This window comes from Desmodus rotundus, chromosome 10 (genome assembly GCF_022682495.2).
Source record: "Desmodus rotundus isolate HL8 chromosome 10, HLdesRot8A.1, whole genome shotgun sequence".
Lineage (NCBI taxonomy): Eukaryota > Metazoa > Chordata > Mammalia > Chiroptera > Phyllostomidae > Desmodus > Desmodus rotundus.
In genome coordinates, this window is record NC_071396.1 from 40,119,674 (window position 1) to 40,137,726 (window position 18,053).

The following is an 18,053-nucleotide window of genomic DNA, read 5'->3' on the forward strand; positions in this document are numbered from 1 at the left end:
TTTATTTCCTACCATGACGGTACTCTCTACGTTGATCTAAGTTCAATTTCAATTAAATGTCTTCCAAGCTACTTGGAAATTGATAAGATGATTCAAAAGCTCTTATGCCCTGGCTGGGGAACCCACCTGGTCAGAGTTTCATCCTGGTAGGCCCAGGTTGCGGGTTGGGTCCCCCGTCAGCGCACACACAGGAAACAAGCAATGAGTGCGTCAGTGAGTGGGACAACAAACCCACGTTTCTCTCTCTCCCTCGCTCCCTCTCTCTCTTCCTCTCTCTCCCAAAAATCCATTGAAAAAACTGTTATGATGCTGGTCCCAGAGGCTGACGGTTCCGTGATCATTCTAAATGCCATCATGAATGAAAAAATGATGACATTCTAATCTAAACACCAACTCGATATGAAGGTGGGAGGGTGTCAGCAAGAGGTTGCAAGATGATAGGAATAAGATGTCGGCATCTTGGAGGGTTTATCATCCAGGGTACCTGGCGAGGCAATAATTGGAGCCAAACAACGAACAAATAAAGGAAAATTCATGTCTGTTCTAGCAGATGAGGAGAACATTACATGACCAGGCACTGAAAATGTAGCCCACTTTATCCCACAACGGAGAAGGCCCTGCTGGGGTTCATCAAGACGCTGCTTCCAGGAGGAGCCGAGGACCCTTGCTGCCACGGACAGCGCCTGACGCCTGCTACAGGCGCCAGAAATTAGGACAATTCTTGGAACTGTGTACCCTGGCGTCTCTGGTCACTAGTGACAATGAAGGGCAGTTCCCTCCCTGGGGGCTGGCTGAAGTCCAGGGAGGGGGTAAAGGAAAGATCAGTGGGACATTTCGTGGCTCAAGGCAGTAAACAAAACCACGTACTGATCAGAGGACTCGTGTTGCTTAGTGTCCCTCTCTGCTGAGGCTGAGCTGAGGTTATCAGACTCAACCTAAAGGTTGGTGGGAGCAGACCTAAACTGAAATTGTTCCATGCTTTAGAAGCAAACGAATGTCTTAGGATCAATAGTCATATGCATATAAGAATAATTAAAATGTTGCTGCCCTTTATTCTAATGAGCCCCAGAGAGAGCTCATCTGCGGTTTCACGGGAGGAAAGGGCAGTGGCAGCAGCTCTCGGGTCCGGGCTGGGAGTTAAGGGCCAGGTCTCCCGGGCTTTAGAATCTCAGAGCTCAGTGTAGGCAGAGCGGACAGTGGCCTGCTGGGAGAGCCCCTTGGAGTCTATGAAGGCCCACCTGTGACTGCTTTCAAAGCCTTGCCCCTGCTCCAGGGAAGAGTCGTGTGAGGCACAGGACGTCAACAGCACTCTTTTCCACCTAGAAACTGGAGACCACACAGAGAACAAATACTGGTGTGTGGAGGACAGAGATACTCAATCAAAACTCTGGTAAGTTTGAATGGAGTGGGAGGGGACGTCCAACAGGAGTCTGGAGGCACAAGGGAAAACTCTTTGCAGCGTCCTGCCCCTTTCTCTGGCTTGAAAACAGAGCTCTTTTCAACGGGAATTTTGGAGAGAAGCCCCAAATTACTGAGCTATTTCATTTGTACTTCCTCACCAAAAAATTATTTTGGAATCTAAAATAAACGTGTTTGTATTGGGAAAGCATTCTCATCGGCAGTTTCCTGTAAACGCTATTTTTCTTGCCTGTACTCAACGCTGAAACGTTACCCAGACGGCACAGGCTCCAGGAGCTGTCTCCTCTCCCTCCCTCCCTCTCTCTTCACCTTTCCGTCCTCGCCCTCCCGCTTCCACCAACGGCGACAGTCTTCTTTCTCTGATATAGAAATAGTTCAGAAATGTGTCAACTGAGCCCCACTGAATTCTAAGCCTCTCCCATAGAACCCCCTTACTTTGGGGCTGTTCCATGCACTGTAAACATTTCGAAGGTTTTGGAAGCTCGGTCAGGACACAGCTCGTGGACTTTCATGCAGTTCTGGGGAATCGCTGTGGACGAGCGCATCATAGTACATGAAAAAGTTATCGTGTTGTCCGCATTACCCAGAGAGCGAAGCACGCAGAGCTTTCACCTGTTTCAGAGGTGATCCCAGGCACAGTAGGCCGTGGGGAGGAGAACCCACTGCCAAAGTCAGGCGCCTAGGGGGCAGCAGGAGCATGAGAGGACGCGCCCTGCTGATGGGCTTTGACCTTCCCTGAGCACACAACCTTCCCTGAGGTTGGCTGAGCAGAACCCATGGCAGAGGGTTGGTTCCTTTGAAAGCAGCTCTCAGGGCCTGTAGACAGTGCTGGAAGTTTCCCACTCCAGCTGGGGCTACAGCACAGGCCGCAAACTTGCCTCGCCTGGCCTAGCTGGGGCTCGGGTGTGACCTTTGAGTTAGGCTCCTCCATGCTGCTCCAAAAGCAGGGCCAGGGCCGCCCTTCTCTAGCAAAGGGACCCAAAGTTAGCAAAATTCAACGCAATCGCCTTTTCCTAGGAGCCTTTTGAACTTCTTACTCCACAGAAAGCCTCCTGCGCTGGGCTGGGGGGTGCTATGAAGGTGGGCGATTCGCCTGCTCCCATGGACACGCTCGGTCCATCTTCACGACACTAACACGGATGCAGAGGAAACAAAGCCAAGTGTGCTGACGTGCGCGGTAAGCTCTTCCCTGCTCCCCTGCTCCCCTGTTCCCCGAGGAAGGTGCTTCCTCCTAGCAGGCGTCCCCCCCCCCCCCCCCCCCCCCCCCCCCCGCCATGTTCTTCATTCTCCCGCAATAAAGTGCTGCTCTCTCTGCCTCCCTCCCCTCATCGTTCTTATTTTCCTCCCTCCTTTTTTTTTTATACCTCACTCCCTCTCTCCCGTTTCTGTCTCTCTTCCTTTTGCATTTCTTCATTTCTGCCTGTGTCTTTGAGTTTATGTAGTAGAATACTGCTCCAGATAAATCATCGTAAGCCACTGCTCAGCATAATCAGTGACTAGGTTTCCCTAAGATTTTATCGCCAGCATACAGAAGGAGTATACTCAGTGTGCTTACTTGTTCCCTCATCTCATCTGTTCCCTCCGCTCCTGCTACTCTGTTGAATTGGGGCCACATAAGCCTCCCGGAAGAGGGGCTGTCACTGTTTCCTTAGTCTCTGCGGTCACTCTCTGAAACGTGCGATGCTGTTTCTCACCTCCTTTTACTTGAAACTCTTCCCCCTGTTCCTGCCTTTGTGCATTGACCCGGTGACCACGTCTGTCCAGCTTTCTTCCCTTATAATTCCTTCCGCATAGTTCTGCGTTTTAACCACCCGTCTCTCGCTCCCTTCTCCTCATTCCAACCTGGTGCAAGCTGTGCTGGGCCCTCTTCGGTCAGTCACAGGCCACAAGGGGTGCGTTCATCTTTATTCACAAAACGGGGGCACGTGGAACTCAGTCCTAGGAAATAACTAGATGTTTGCAGAACAGGTATCTGAGCACGCTTGCTCGGAGTGAGGAGGATGCTTCTCCTAAACGGAGTGTGTCTGTGAGTCTAGTCTGATTTACAAACTACACCGGGAAGTGGTGTGAGGATTGTGTGTGTGCGTGTGTGTGTGTGTTGTCTGTGTCCTGTCGTGGTGCCATGTGTGTGGTTCTGTGTGGTGGGAAGGAAGTGTGTGTTCATGCGTGTGTGTGTGTGTGTGTGTGTGTGTGTGTGAGGATGAGAGGTGACTCAGATGTCCTGCTTGGTTTTTCATCATTAGCTTCTGATCTTCTTAAACCTCCTGAAACCAAGTATATTTTTAGCTCACTTTGTCATTCTCCTTTGTCCCTTCTCTAGTATGTAACTTTTTTCTACCCTTACGAAAAATAAAATAAATAGAATGCCTAAATTTTTTCTTTGAGATGCTCTTTTCTTCCCTGCCATTTATTTTATCCCTGCTACTAATGGATTACCTTAAAAATATGACTATTTCCCACTAGTGCACTGTCTAGAGTTAGGTGGCTTCAAACACTAGGTGGGCATGTATCGTCCTTATCAGACAAAAATAGAAAATATTAGCTTTGGGGGTTTTGTAAATTTAACTTATTTTAGATAGAATCATAATATTAAAATGTAATAAGATTTCATACCAAAAATGGTAATAATTGTGTTCGATTATGAAAAATATTGATAATTTTGTCTAATTGTAAAACCAGTAAGTGTGGCTTTTAGCTGTAAAAATAAATAGTGGGGTTTTAAAAAAGATTTTATTTATTTATTTTTAGAGAGAGGGGAAGGGAAGGGGAGAGATAGGGAGAGAAATATCAGTGTGTGGTTGCCTCTCATATGTCCTCCTACGGGGACCTGGCCCCCAACCCAGCCACGTGCCCTGACTGGGAATCGAACCAGCTACCCTTTGGTCGCAGGCCCCTGCTCAATCCACTGAGCCACATCAGCCAGGGCTAAATAGTGGTTTTATCAATAAAAAATAAGTCCACATTGTGAGAAGGAAGCTGCCCTGGTCAATCCACATGCATATGTTTTACTTGCACTTGTTGGAATTACAGATTAATAAGAGATCAGCAAAATGGAACCTGCCAGAAGCTGCGGCCCTGTTACTTGGCAGAGTGCAGAAAGCACAGAGAGAATCGTTGGAGGGACAAGGCCTCCCTCGCCAGCAGGGGAGGAGGTGCAGAGGGGCTGCAGTGCAGGCTCAGGGGGGGAGGGGGCTTCCAAGTCTGGTTAGGGCTGCACAGGCACCACCGAGGACTAGCATCTGCTCTCGCTCAGCTGCACAAACGCTGAGTGGGCCCTTGGGCCCCGTGCAGCCAAGGCCCTGGAATTAAACTGAAGGTGGCCTTCCCCGGGCGGGAGAGTCTCAGGGTGAAGGTTACAAAGCTCCACTCCATCTAGCTTTTACAAGAAACTCCAAGGTGTGGCAGCTCAGCGCGTACCCATGGCTTCTGGGGAAACAGGCAATAGTGTGGCCTAGCTGGGCTCAGGCCAGGGTACCCAGAAACCTGGCGAGAACGGGGGTTGGCCGGGGGGAGGTATCTAGTGAGAAAGGCGCTGAGGCGGGGAGTCCTCGCAGCTTCTGTAGTAGGCGCCCACTGAGAGCCGGGCGCCTGGGAGGCTGAGTGGTACTTACAGAAGTCAGAGACCATCGTGCTTTCTTACCTCCCGGTGCTTACAGGGAAAGCCACAAATATTAGAGAGCACTGAGGCTGCACGGGAATGAAGCAGCTGTCATTTAAAGGATGCCAAAGAAAAATCGAAGAGAGCTTCTAGAAACAAAGAGGATGCGAAGGAGGAAAACATGCCCACAGACCTCCTCACGCTGGCGCGTCTGAGTGACCCTGACCCTGGACGATAAGCCCTGGGAGGCCAGAGGACACAGCCTCTCTCATTAGGCGCAGGGGACATTGCTAATGTTTGTTGGTTCTTGCCATTAATTAACTCCTTCCTAGTGTTACGTGCCCATGACCTGGACGGTCTCAAGTTTAGGTCTTTCCATAAAAAATGGCAGCAAACATTTACAAACCAATTAATCAAACTTACCAGAGTAGCGCTCTATTTGTTGAGTGCCGCACTAAACAGCTGCACTAGAACGGCAGCAACAACAAAATCCTCTGACATTTGCAACAAAGAATCAATTTCTTTCTCTTTTTTTTTTTAGTGCAAAGACAGGGAGCAACCTTAATGTCCTTCAGTAGGAGCTGCTGAATAAAAACTTAGAATATCGTCTCCTAATCACGATTATTTAAACAGATTGCAGTATGCAGTGAGCAGGAAACGAGTCCATGATGCCCAATTCACAAGAAAATTTACGGTAACTAGGATAATATTTGTGCATGAAAAGTGCACCTGAGCCCTAGACCGTGTGGCTCTGTTGGTTGGAATGTTCTTCCGTAAACCTGAAGGTCACAGGTGCGATGCCCAGCCAGGGCATGCGCCTAGATTACAGGCTTTGTCCCCATTTGGGGCGCATACGATTGATGTTTGTCTCTCACATGGATGCTTCTCTCTCTCTCTCTCCTCCTTCCCCTCCCTCTAAGAATCAATAAACAAGTCCTAGGGTGAGGGAGAAAAAACAGAAATGCTTTGTCATAATCACATAGTCAACCCTGCAATTCCCATTAGAAATAAACTTACTCAAAATGAGTTCTAAGTAGCTAGGGAGCACTCTTCTTCTTTGACCACAAATTTAACTGCAGTCATATTGAAATGTTATATCCATGGTTGTTTTCATACCCGAGTCAACAATCAATGTGAATATTTTTGTATTTTTAAACTTTCTATCTAGCCCATGATGCTAATGTACACGATGTTTCAAAGCTAAAGAAGCAAGTGGATTTTATCTGTGACATTAACATGACTATTTCTCTTGACCGAACAGGGGGCTTATGACCGTAAAACACGATGAACGAAACCCTGGTGATGGAATTCTCGTTGGTGCGATGGACGGACAGCCGGGTGCTGTCAAGGCTTCTCGCTGTGTTCTTCTTGCTTCTCTACCTCATGGCCACGTGGGAGAACATCATCGTCATTTTCCTCACAATTCTTGACCATTACCTCCACACCCCAATGTACTTCTTCCTCAGGCATTTGTCCTTCTTAGACCTTTGTCTCATTTCTGCCACAGTCCCCAAGTCCGTTCTCAATTCTGTCACCTTCAGCGACTCCATCTCTTTCCTGGGGTGTGCGGTCCAGCTCTTCCTGGTGGTGCTGATGGCTGGGTCAGAGATCGGCATCCTCACAGCGATGTCCTATGACCGCTATGTTGCCATCTGCCACCCACTGCATTATGAAGCTGTCATGAGTAAAAGGACCTCTGTCCTTTTGACGGCTGTGTCCTGGCTCAATGGAGGGGCCTTTGGAATCTTGTACCTAACTGGGACATTCTCTCTGAAATTTTGTGGGTCCAACAAGATACAACAGTTCTTCTGTGATGTTCCTGCCCTACTGAAGCTCACGTGTTCAGAACAGCACGTGACTATTAATGTCAGCGTGGCCATCGGTGTCTGTTATGCATTTTCATGTTCAGTGTGCATTGTGGTCTCGTATGTGTACATTCTCTCCACGGTGCTGAAGATCCCAACCAGACAGAAGCAGTCCAAAGCCTTTTCCACCTGCCTGCCTCACCTCATTGTTGTGAGCGTGTTCGTTCTGACAGGCACAGTTGCTTATTTAAAACCAGCATCTGACAAGCCCTCCCTTCTAGACGTGCTGGTATCTATCTTCTATTCCGTGGTGCCCCCCACCTTGAACCCCATGATCTACTGTCTGAGGAACAAGGACATTAAGGCAGCACTAGGAAAAGTCCTGTGGATTGATAGAAATAGCAGAAACGTTGCAGGGAGAAAGTAGAATCTCTTTTTGCTCCATCATGAGCTAGCTGTTTGAAATGATTAGTACTAGAGACAAGTACACCACAGAGATTTGTGGGTGTTCAACTCAGGCCATCAGTTTGAATAGGAAGTACGTGTTTTCCTTATACTCCTTCACTTGGTTACATGGAAACTATGAAGATTTTCTTCTTGTAGCTTTGGTGATTTCGACTCCTGTCTGAGCCCCACACACGTGAGGTTTGTACGGGTTCTTATTCCTCCAACATGATTATCTTCCCTGGCGTTTTCTCCATTTAACAAATGTTTTAATAGCCTAGATTTTGCATCTGTATTTTATTTACTCAACCTCCTTTGAAATCGTCACCTAAAGATATGTTTCAATCAATCTTTTTAGAGAGAGAGAGAGAGGAAGGCGGGGGAGAGAGAGAGGGAGAGAGAGAGAAACATTGATGTTAGAGAGAAACATGGATCAGTTACCTCCCATACACACCCTGACCAGGGATCGAACCTGCAACCTTTTGGTGCGCAGGACAACACTCCAACCCACTGGGCCACCCAGCCAGGGCTTAACTTTCTCACTAGACTCTGACTTCCAGTATTCAATGAAAATTATGAATTTAATTTAAAACGATGATTTTAACACTGCAGTTTAAAAACATATGTACATACTCAACTTTGTCATATGCCCCACTTACTTGAGAACGCATATTTGATTATTTGCTTTATACGGTTGCTCACATATTGAAGAAGGTGGTTCTTTCACGTATCTGTTTGTTTTGATGCCAGTCATACTCTTTGGACTCAGATATTTTCCTGTTTATTAAAATTTCCTTCCATCTACTGTGTTGACTCCCGACACTGGGATGATTGTTCTTACAACGCACTACAACCCATGAAAGATGGCCGCCTGACAACTGCCTTTGTTCCTGTGATAAATCCCACCTCCTGCTTTTTTCAGATTTAATTATCGTGTAAGATTTCCAATATCCTAAGTGTTCTAAATTATTTACCATTTTTCCTGCAGAAACATCCTCTCGCCTTTATTTTCCTGCCTGCTGCTTCCTCCACGTGCTCCCTTAACTGCACAAGACACAGATGCGTGCCTGTCGGCACCTGCACTGAATCAGACAGGTGCGCATGCGCTCTGCTGATGCTGCCGACCGACCAGGCGTGGCTTGAGTGCAGCGAAACCCGTCAAATAACCGAGACTGAGGAGCGGTGGTCGGCATGTTTTCAGTTACATATATGTATAATTTCTTGCCTGTAGAAACACCTTGCAAGTTCTGTAGGCTCATTGTAACATTTCTGAAGCTTTGATCATATCGCTGTCCTCACGAAATCCTCTACTTGTCCAGATCGTACCTCCAAGTGTAGCTTCAGCAGAGTCTGGCTACCTGGAGTTCTAAAAGCACGGATTTACACATTTACCGATCTCTAAAGCCCGGCACATAGTTGATGGAAATAGTTCAAATACATCGCCTAGTGAGCCTCATGCATAAATAAACTAGACTGGAAATAAATTGTAGATCTCTTCTAATAAGCAAATGGATGGGGTGCCCTACTGGTGGGAAGTCCATGCCCAGAGTCTGATTGATCGTCACCATTTAGGTCTCAACGCTGAGCAAACACTAGCTACATCATAACTGCTCCTTCAACACACTCTTCATCCGGAGCAATTCAGTTCAAATGCAGCACAATCTCACTGTGCCTTTCTCAGAAATGCACATTACACTGAGTGAATATATCAATTTTCAAATGAATCCCTAGTACAGAGGCACTGAAATATTAAAAAAAAACATTTACCTAACAATTAAGGACATGGAATAATGACCATGTTTTAGGAGGAATCCTAAAGACTAGAAATACAACTGTTGGGGACGACTTTGTGTGGTATCAGAGACTGTAGCCCCGTCCGTGCAAGCAAGGCCTGGAAAGAGGCCTGCAAGTCTCTACCGGAACGCCAGCAATGCTGGAGGCAGGCATGACCCGGTACCAGCACTGAGGGTTCCCGTGGGAGATGGGGCCTGAAGAACGCATTGTATCCCTTGAGGCTTGCTTTGCTTTGGGTAGCCCTGTGGCCAGGAATCAGATATGGAAGTCCAAACGCAGAAGGAGTCAACTCCTCATCCCATGAACGGGCTTAACAATGATCTGGCGTCAGCGTGTCTAACAGACCCTGGCCTGAGGCAGATCTCTGTGTTCCTTCAGTTGGTATCTATAGATAATGTCTGTTTTCTATAACTATAGCCTGGAGACATTGATCAATGAGCATTGTATGCATACTGTACACCCCTGAGCATACCGATCCCAATGAAAGCCATTTCAGAGAAGGGCTCGGGGCATTCTCCACTAGAGGGAATCGCCACCCCCTTTCCCGCTGGAACAAGAGATTGTGTCCAGAACAACTCATTCTCCTCCGTGGCTGGGAGTGCTCCACGGGACAGGGCTTCCCACATACAACCAAAGTTTGAAGCAGGGTGAGAAGTAGTACAAAGAAGTAGAGCTGAGATGATTTCTCATGTTCTACACTGAGAGAAAAGGGCTGTGACAAGTCATGGACCTTTGGTGACACCATGTGACAGTGATAGAGCATATCGCTTTGAGGGTTGTGTTAGGAAATCTTTCTCCATCCTCGAGGTCCTCCTTTACTCACTTCATGGAACTTTCATTATAATATACTTGCAGACAGTAGATGGTGATTTGGCACAGCCATGAATACCCTGCAAGCTTACACTCCTGTCTTGCCCTCCCACTCCTTTTTTCCCCAAACATTACCACCCCGGTAATGATTCAGATGAACATAAATGGAACTAGGATTTCCACCTCAGTTCAACAGTGGCCCTTCATATCTGGAAGAAGAAATTGGTGTGCTCATAATTTGAAACAAAACATGTATGTCACTTTTAGAAAGCATAAACATTTTTATGGGCTTATGGAAGAGTCTGAATTTGGTGTGGTGTAAACATTTGCTTATTATTTTCTGACATATTAAAATATTTATTTCAAAGACCCCCCACAAGTAGGCAGTTGAATCAAATGTCCAGTACTGGCCATTTCTTTGTTTGTCCCAGAAAGGGGGGCTTCCATTGCCTGTAGGTTAAATGCCAGAGGTGATCAGTAGATAAGACAAATAAATTAAGAATATTACAAGTATTTGCCCTTTCAATCAACAAATTTGGGAAACTCATATGGAGGAATAATGATTTGGGACGAGATGGATTAAAAGCATACAAACAAAAAGGACAAGGAAGAGACATAAAAATGCATAAAAGTTAAAAAGTTCTTTGTAGAATGAAGGGAGGTTGTTGAATTAGAGGTAGGAATTCTATCACCAGACATAGGCTTTAATGGTATCTAGACCTGTACTGTCAAACATGGATATCTAGAATTTTTACATAGATCGGCACACACACACACACACAAAGTTGTGTGTACATCGGTGCTTGGTTTCTCCAGTTTCCCTTCTCCCTGGTCCTGACCACCATTTCTCTCCGCGTAACAAGCCTCCTCACGTTTCCTTGAGGAAACGTCCTAAGTGTCTTGTGCCAAAGAAAACCGAACAATTCAGATGGATGAAGCAAGTTTTAACAAGTGTGGGCCTCTCTTTGGTTGGCCCTGTGCTGAAAGGGTGCACACAGCTTTGGGGGTTGCCAGACGTAAGACTGAGGACGACGAAGTCACCTGCCCGAACACGAGTGGTGCCAGATGCTCACTGGCAGCCCGAAAGACTGAAGGCTGGATCTGGCTTCCTGGGAACCCCCAGCTGCTCCCTTCTCTTCATGTCACGGCCCTCCAGGGTCTCTGAGGTCAGGCTACATGCCCCCCTCCTCCATGCAGTCGGCATCTTCTTCAGTTCTTTTTCCCATGTGTGATTATGGCCATTCTTTCCTATTGGTCTTATTTCTTTTCTCACGAAAACTAAGCTCTGACTCATAAAATACTTTGCCTTTACCTGCTTTTGTTTCTGAAACATGTTTAAAGAGGCCACTTTAAAGAATACAGGCCGACAATGGTTGTTTCTGTCTGCATCCCTGCATGATCATCCTACATCACTATGCATCTGTGATTGATAAAGGGAAGGTGTTCGGGTAAGGATTTCAGAAACCAAAACAATCAATTTATGTCAATAATTCTCTCATATACAATAAGTCAATAAATAAACTGTCTATTGGATGAAATAAAAATCTGAAGGCTGCCCTGGCTGGTGTGGCTCAGTGCATTGAGTGCTGGCCTGAAACCCAAAGGGTCGCCAGTTTGATTCCCAGTCAGGGCACATGCCTGGGTTGCAGGCCAGGTCCCCAGTAGGGGGCGCTTGAGAGGCAACCACACAATGAGGTTTCTCTCCCTCTCTATCTCCCTCCCTTTCCCTCTCTCTAAAAATAAAATAAAACAAAATATTTTAAAAAACACTGTAAGCTTTCTGTGAGTTACAAATCTTTGGGTGTTTTTTCTTCATTTTTAAGACTTGCATAGAGCAATATTATATATAGCCATGCATTTGCATAAATAACGCAAAACTTTTTATGGCTTCTCTGAATGACATATTATATGCGTGTATATGCATATGTATTTATATATGTTATTATGCATGGATACATATTCATAAATGGAAAAATAGATAAAGAGATCACATAAAATTTTACTTACATCATCTTTCATCTTAAAAAGAATGAGAAGAAATGATCTCATAAGAGGTAACGTTTCAAAAATAATCACTGGAATAACTCGTAAGAACACATGCTGTTAAGCCAAATAGGAGAATTCGAAGATTGAGGTAATGTGACCTAGATGGTAAGACTCTCAACTGACTGGACAGGTGACTTATCAGAATGACAGCTCAGCCTAGAGTCCAATGGGTGCGATAATCGGCAACCCAGGTTAATTAAACATTATTGAATGCGAAGAGGTCTACCTGTGTGGTTTTTTGTAAGACACGAGACAGTTCTATGAGTATGTTCCATATGTATGAACTGTTGGCTGGTTTCCACTTTGGGACAATTACAGATACTGATGCTCCTGTTGCAAATGTACTTTGGTCTTTTCAAAAATTGAGGTACAATTAACATATGCCATATTGGCTTCAGGCATACGACATAATGATCTGATATCTGCATATGTTCTGAAACGATTACCAGAAGTCTAATTAAGATCCATCACCACACAGAATTGTTTTCTTCTCATGAGGGAATTTAAGGTCTACTTACTCCTAGCAATTTTGATATTCACTTATGTTTTTCGGCACTGTTACAGATGTCCCCCATTTCCCTCACTTTGCCCTCCTCCACGGAGCCCCCATCCCCCCACCGGGCCTTCACCACACTGCTGTCTGTGTCCATGGGCTCTGCATATGTGCACGTATGTTCTTGGACTAATCTCTTCTAGCCCCTCCCCACCGCCTCTCCCTTCGGAGATGCCATTCTGTTCCATGTACCCATGCCTCTGGTTCTATTCTGTTCATTATATTCCACACATAAGTGACATCATATGCTATTTGCCTTTCTCTGACTGGCTTATTTCACTTAGCATACTATTCCCCAGGTCCATGAAACACTTAAATGTAAGTTGCAAAACCATAACCATCCTAGAAGAGAATATAGGCAGTAATATTTTTGCCGATCTCCTTGGGCAAGGGAAACAAGAGAAAAAATAAGCCATCGAAACTACTTCAAATTAAAAATGCTTCTGCACAGCAAAAGAAGCCATCAGCACAATAAGAAGGGAAGGCAATTATATGGGAGAACATATTCACCAAGGATACATTTGATAAGCACTTCATTTGCAAAATACATAAAGGACTTACGCAACTCAACACCAGGAAGACAAAGAACCCAATTTAAAATGGGCAAAGGGACTTTCATCCAAGATGGATGGGTAGGTAGACACACGGTGCCTCCTCGAACAACCAAAAGAAGGACGACAAATTTAAAAACAAAAAACAACCAGAACTGCCAGAAAATCGAACTGTATGGAAGTCTGACAAGCAAGGAGTTAAAGAAGAAACACTCACCCAGATGGCAGGAGGGGCAGAGACGGGCAGCCTGGTGGAGAGGACTCGCGGCAACGCGGTGCCTGGAGGACCAGGGGTCCCACATCCACATGCGGATAAACCGTGGGGAACAACTGGGGAGCGAGACAGACCCACAGCCCAGGGCTCCAGCAGGGAAATAAAGCCTCAAACCTCTGACTGACAACACCTGTGGGGGTTGAGGCGTCAGCGGGAGGAACTCCCAGCCTCACAGGAGAGTCTGTTGGAGAGACCCACAGGGTCCTAGAACGTACACAAGCCCACCCGGGAATCAGCACCAGAGGGGCCCAGTTTGCTTGTGGGTAGCGGGGGAAGTGACTGAAAGCCGGCAGAGAGTGGAGCAAGCGGCACAGTTCCCTCTCGGACCCTCCCCCACGTACAGCATCACAGCGCAGCATGTGTGACGCCACCCCTAAAACAAAAACGAAAACAAAGCAAACAACTAGAACAGGTACAAAATCACAGAAATGGAGATCACATGGAGGGTTGTCAGTGGGGGAGTGGGAGGCAGAGAGAGGGGGAAAAGTACAAGAATAAGTAGCATAAACGGTAAGTAGAAGATAGACAGGGGGAGGGTAAGAATAGCATAGGAAATGCAGAAGCCAAAGAACTTACATGTACAACCCATGGACATGAACTAAAGGGGGGAATGCGGGTGGGATGGGGTGCGCAGGGCGGAGGGTAATAAAGGCGGAAATGGGACAACTGTAATAGGATAATCAATAAAATATATTAATTAAAGAAATGGGCAAAGGACTTGAATAGACACTTCTCCAAAGAGGACATACAGGTGGCCTATAGACATGTGAAGAAATACTCATCACTAATCACCCACGTAGTATGCCATTACGTAAACGTACCACAGGTTTTTTATCCATTCACCTACTGATGGGCACTTGGGCCAGATTTTGGCGACTGTCCAAAATGCTGCTATGAACATAGGGGTGCACATATTCTTTTGAATTGGTGTTTCGGATTCTTAGGATATATTCCCAAAAGTGAAATTGCTGGGTCAAAGGGAAGTTACACGGTTACTTTTTTGAGGAAACTCCATACTGTTTTCCACAGTGGCTGCACCAGTCTACACTTGACTGCTTATGGGGTGTATCATTGGAGAATATCTTCTCCCCACTTATGGGCATATCCCGAAAGAAGCCCAAAACATTGATTCAGAAGACGATGCGCACCCCTATGTTCATCGCAGCATTACTTACAGTAGCCAAGATAAGGAAGCGGCCCCGTGCCCGTGGATAGACTGGTGAATAAGAAGGCCGTGGTACGCACATACAATGACATATGACTCGCTCACGAAAAAATGAAATCTTCCGATTTGCAACAACATGGATGGACCTAGAGGGTATTATGCTGAGCGAAATAAGTAAGTCCGAGAAAGACAGGTACCACATGATTGAATGTGGACCCTAAAGAACAAAATAAATGAACAACAGTAAGAGAAGCACAAGAAGGGGCATGGTGAGCTGGTGGAAAAGGAGGAAGGGTTAAGTACAAAGGGGTAGTTACAAAATAATTATGAGGATGTAACTACAGCACAGGGAATATAATCCGCAATATTTTAATACCTGTGTACCACGCCAGGTGGGTACTTTACGTATCAGGGGGGCTCCTCTGTAAACTACCTGATTGTCTATCCAATATAACATACATGTAAAACTAATATAAAATTGTATTGGATGTGAGCTATAAATGAAAAATAAAATTTAAAAAAGTTATGAAAAACGGTGGGTGAGTAGGTAAACAAAATGTGGTATGTGCGTGCAATGAAATATTATTAGCCTTTAAAAAGGGATTTTGACTCACGCTACATCGGTGAACCCCGGAAACATCATCCTCAGTGAAATAAGCCACACGCACAGGGACGTGTACTGTAGGATTCCATGTATATGAGGTTAACCAAGGGTAGTTAAGTTCATAGACACAGAAAGTATGATGGCAGTCGCCACGGCCTGGAGGGAGGGGCCATGGGCACTGTGTGATGGGTAAAGAGTTTCAGTCTGGGTTGATAAAACATTCTGAAGATGCACACGGTGAAAGCTGTAAAACAATATAATTGCACTTAATGCCACTGAATCGGACACTTAAGAAGGGTTAAGATATTCAACTTTGTTACAGATATATGAGTACAAGGAAAGAGTTATAGGAAAACGTGCGTGGGGCTGACTGGGTGCCAATTCAATCCCAAATATACACGTGGAGACACCAAGAAATAGGAGTCTTGTTGGCCAGCTGGCAAGCCATTGTCTTCCCCCCACCCAGAGAGAAGGGGGAACTTGCTGCTGTGCCACATGCTACCGTGGGGAGTAGACCTTCTCAGTAATGATGACTCTGGCCGTGTCTCACCCTGCTACCCTTTCCCTGCCAGAGCCCCGAGAGGATATTTCTCAGGTCACCACCATGTAAATATGCAGGGATTTTGGAGCTGGTGCCAATGGACACGGGAGATCCGTTAAAACTGTGGCCCCCAAGAATTTCTCACTCCCACGCCAGTCCTCACTCAGCCTTCAGCCATTCAACGAAATTAATGTTCAAATGTTCATACTGGGTTATCACTGCAGCAGCTTCCATTCCAGCAGAGCAGATCTGGACTGTCTTCTGGGTGTGCCGGTCTCTCTGGGTTTCAGGGTTTCAACGTACCCAGCAGCTTCCGTTCTCAAGAAGATAAGAGCCACTGATTTCCAGCTTGTCCAGATTTTTCTCCCTGTAAGGAGTGATGGCGTCCGTGCTGCTTACGTGGTGTAGCTAAAACTGGAAGCCCAACCAAGTTTCTGAATGCTGGAGAATTGAAGATTATTAAATGCAAACCAAATCACAAAACCTTTTAACTGCTTAAATGTTTAGATGCTAGTTAGTTACATCATTATCAGCGGAAAGGATATCACATGTCTGTACAGAATTAAGCAAAATATGGGCAGGACCACCGACACATTCCATAAAATCCTCTAGACTTTGTTTCAACTTCAAATAAATGGTTTGGACTTTTGCACACCCATTAAAATTCACATTTGTATAATTTACCCAAATCAGGGCATTTTCCTCATTAACTCAACAAAGTAAACGTCTGAAAAAAAATGTACATTGTTTCTGATGTTTTATCTGAAAGGGATTTTACTTGCAATAGTCTTCTAAGCAAGACTTCCATGGGAAAAACAGTACACAAGCGAAGGGAAATTTTTTCTGCATTGTATCACTTACATCTTGTCTTAAGTAGTAGGAGCATAAGGCACTTTAGAGCTTTAGTAATTTCTGTAATAAATTAGCTACTGAGTTTTATATTATCGCAGTGTTTTGCCCCAGCACTTGCGAAGTCATTTGCAATTTTAGAATCAGAAAACACTCCCGGTATATTCGGTCTGTATTCCGTGAAGATTTGGGTTGATGAAAACGATGGTGATAAGATACAGTATGGACAACAATGACAACCGCTGCTGTGATTATTTTATTGTCGTTTACATCTTGTAAGCAGAAAATGTATAGCTTTGTATCTTTACAGTTGAGTTAATCCCCTATCTCTGTTTTAGTGGTGAATACTCATATATTCTGATTCATATAGACTTTCCATAATTTTTGATATTGAACGTTTCATACTGCAGTTAATAAAGGTCTTTTTTTCTCATGTAATCTGCTGTTGATTCTATCTGATGTGCTCTTCCGTTTTATTGTATTCATTTCAGCTTCGTCCTTTTTTATGGTTTCTCTGTGTGAATTCTCACTGAGTTGATCTGGTGTTCCCCTAAGTTCTTTGAGCACCCATATAATCAGTGTTCTGAACTCTACATGTAATAGAGTGCTTGCCTTTATTTTGTTTAGTTCTTTCAAAAGTTTTGTCCTGTTCACTCACGTGGGACGTCCTTGTTTCCTCAGTTTGGCTGCCTCTCTCTGTTTGTTTCTATCTGTGAGGCAGATCTGCTGTCTCCCAGTCTTGGAAGGGTGGCCATATATAGTAGGTGTTTTGTGGGTGGGGTGGCCCTGAGGCCATCTGGCTGGAAGACTGGCCTAGCTGTGGTGCAGAAGCTGGCCCCAGGGACCAGGGTTCATATTAGCAGGGCTCTGGTCCTGCGGATTCACACTTAGGGTGTGTTTCTTGTGGCAGTAGTTGGGTGGTGCTCTTGTGTGGTCCGAAGCTCTCCATCAGGTGTGCTGGCTCTGCGGCCTCATGAGAGAACTTCCTGGGTGCAGACCCAGGTCAGATGCTGCCTGTGCCTGGCCAGCGGCCACCTGGCAGGAGCTACAAACTGATCTGAGGTTCATGCTGCCTGTGCTGTGAACAGAGGCCAGCTGCTACTAATGCCAAGCTTGGGGCCACTTAGCGAGAGTTACTGAGCACGCCAAGGCCAGACACTGCCTGTTTGGGATTTTTGGACCTTGGAGAGACTTTAGGAAACCCCAGAGTGGCCCAATGTCAGCAGCCTGTGAGGAACAACCACTGAAAGAGGTTCGGGCAGGTGGGAGGGTTGAGTGTGGTGAAGCCACAGGGAATCACCCCAGTGGGGAGAGTACTTGTTAGCCAAATTGATAGACTCATATAGGGAACCTATCTGCTGTGTTTGGGGGGAGGGCTCAAAAGAGGAACAGGGCCAGCACGTCCATCTGGGACAGAGCTGGCCCTTTATCCCTAGCCCTCAAGCCAGACCATTCAGTTTCCTCCCTTTATGTCCTTGGCACCTTTAGATGTGCTGCATCAGTACCGGAGCTTAGGGCAATTCAGTCCCGCAGGAAGTAAGTCTGTGCGTGGTCCTTTAAGAGGAAGCCTTTAAGAGGGCTACAGCAGCCCTCCATCTCA

The 18,053-nt window shown here is 45.8% G+C and overlaps 1 protein-coding gene across 1 annotated transcript; it reads left to right on the plus strand.

The window, feature by feature from the left end:
* The first annotated feature begins 572 nt into the window (after positions 1–572).
* On the plus strand, positions 573–7,440 carry LOC128779402 (olfactory receptor 14K1). Its single transcript, XM_053913023.1, has 2 exons — positions 573–1,390; positions 6,279–7,440. Exon 2 carries the CDS (start codon positions 6,302–6,304, stop codon positions 7,247–7,249), a length of 948 nt encoding a protein of 315 aa, XP_053768998.1. The 5' UTR covers positions 573–1,390; positions 6,279–6,301; the 3' UTR covers positions 7,250–7,440.
* The last annotated feature ends 10,613 nt before the right edge of the window (positions 7,441–18,053 follow it).

What these genes read in the sequence shown, in the direction of transcription:
- LOC128779402 (XM_053913023.1), top strand. Translation starts at nt 6,302, where the DNA reads ATGAACGAAACCCTGGTGATGGAATTCTCGTTGGTGCGATGGACGGAC.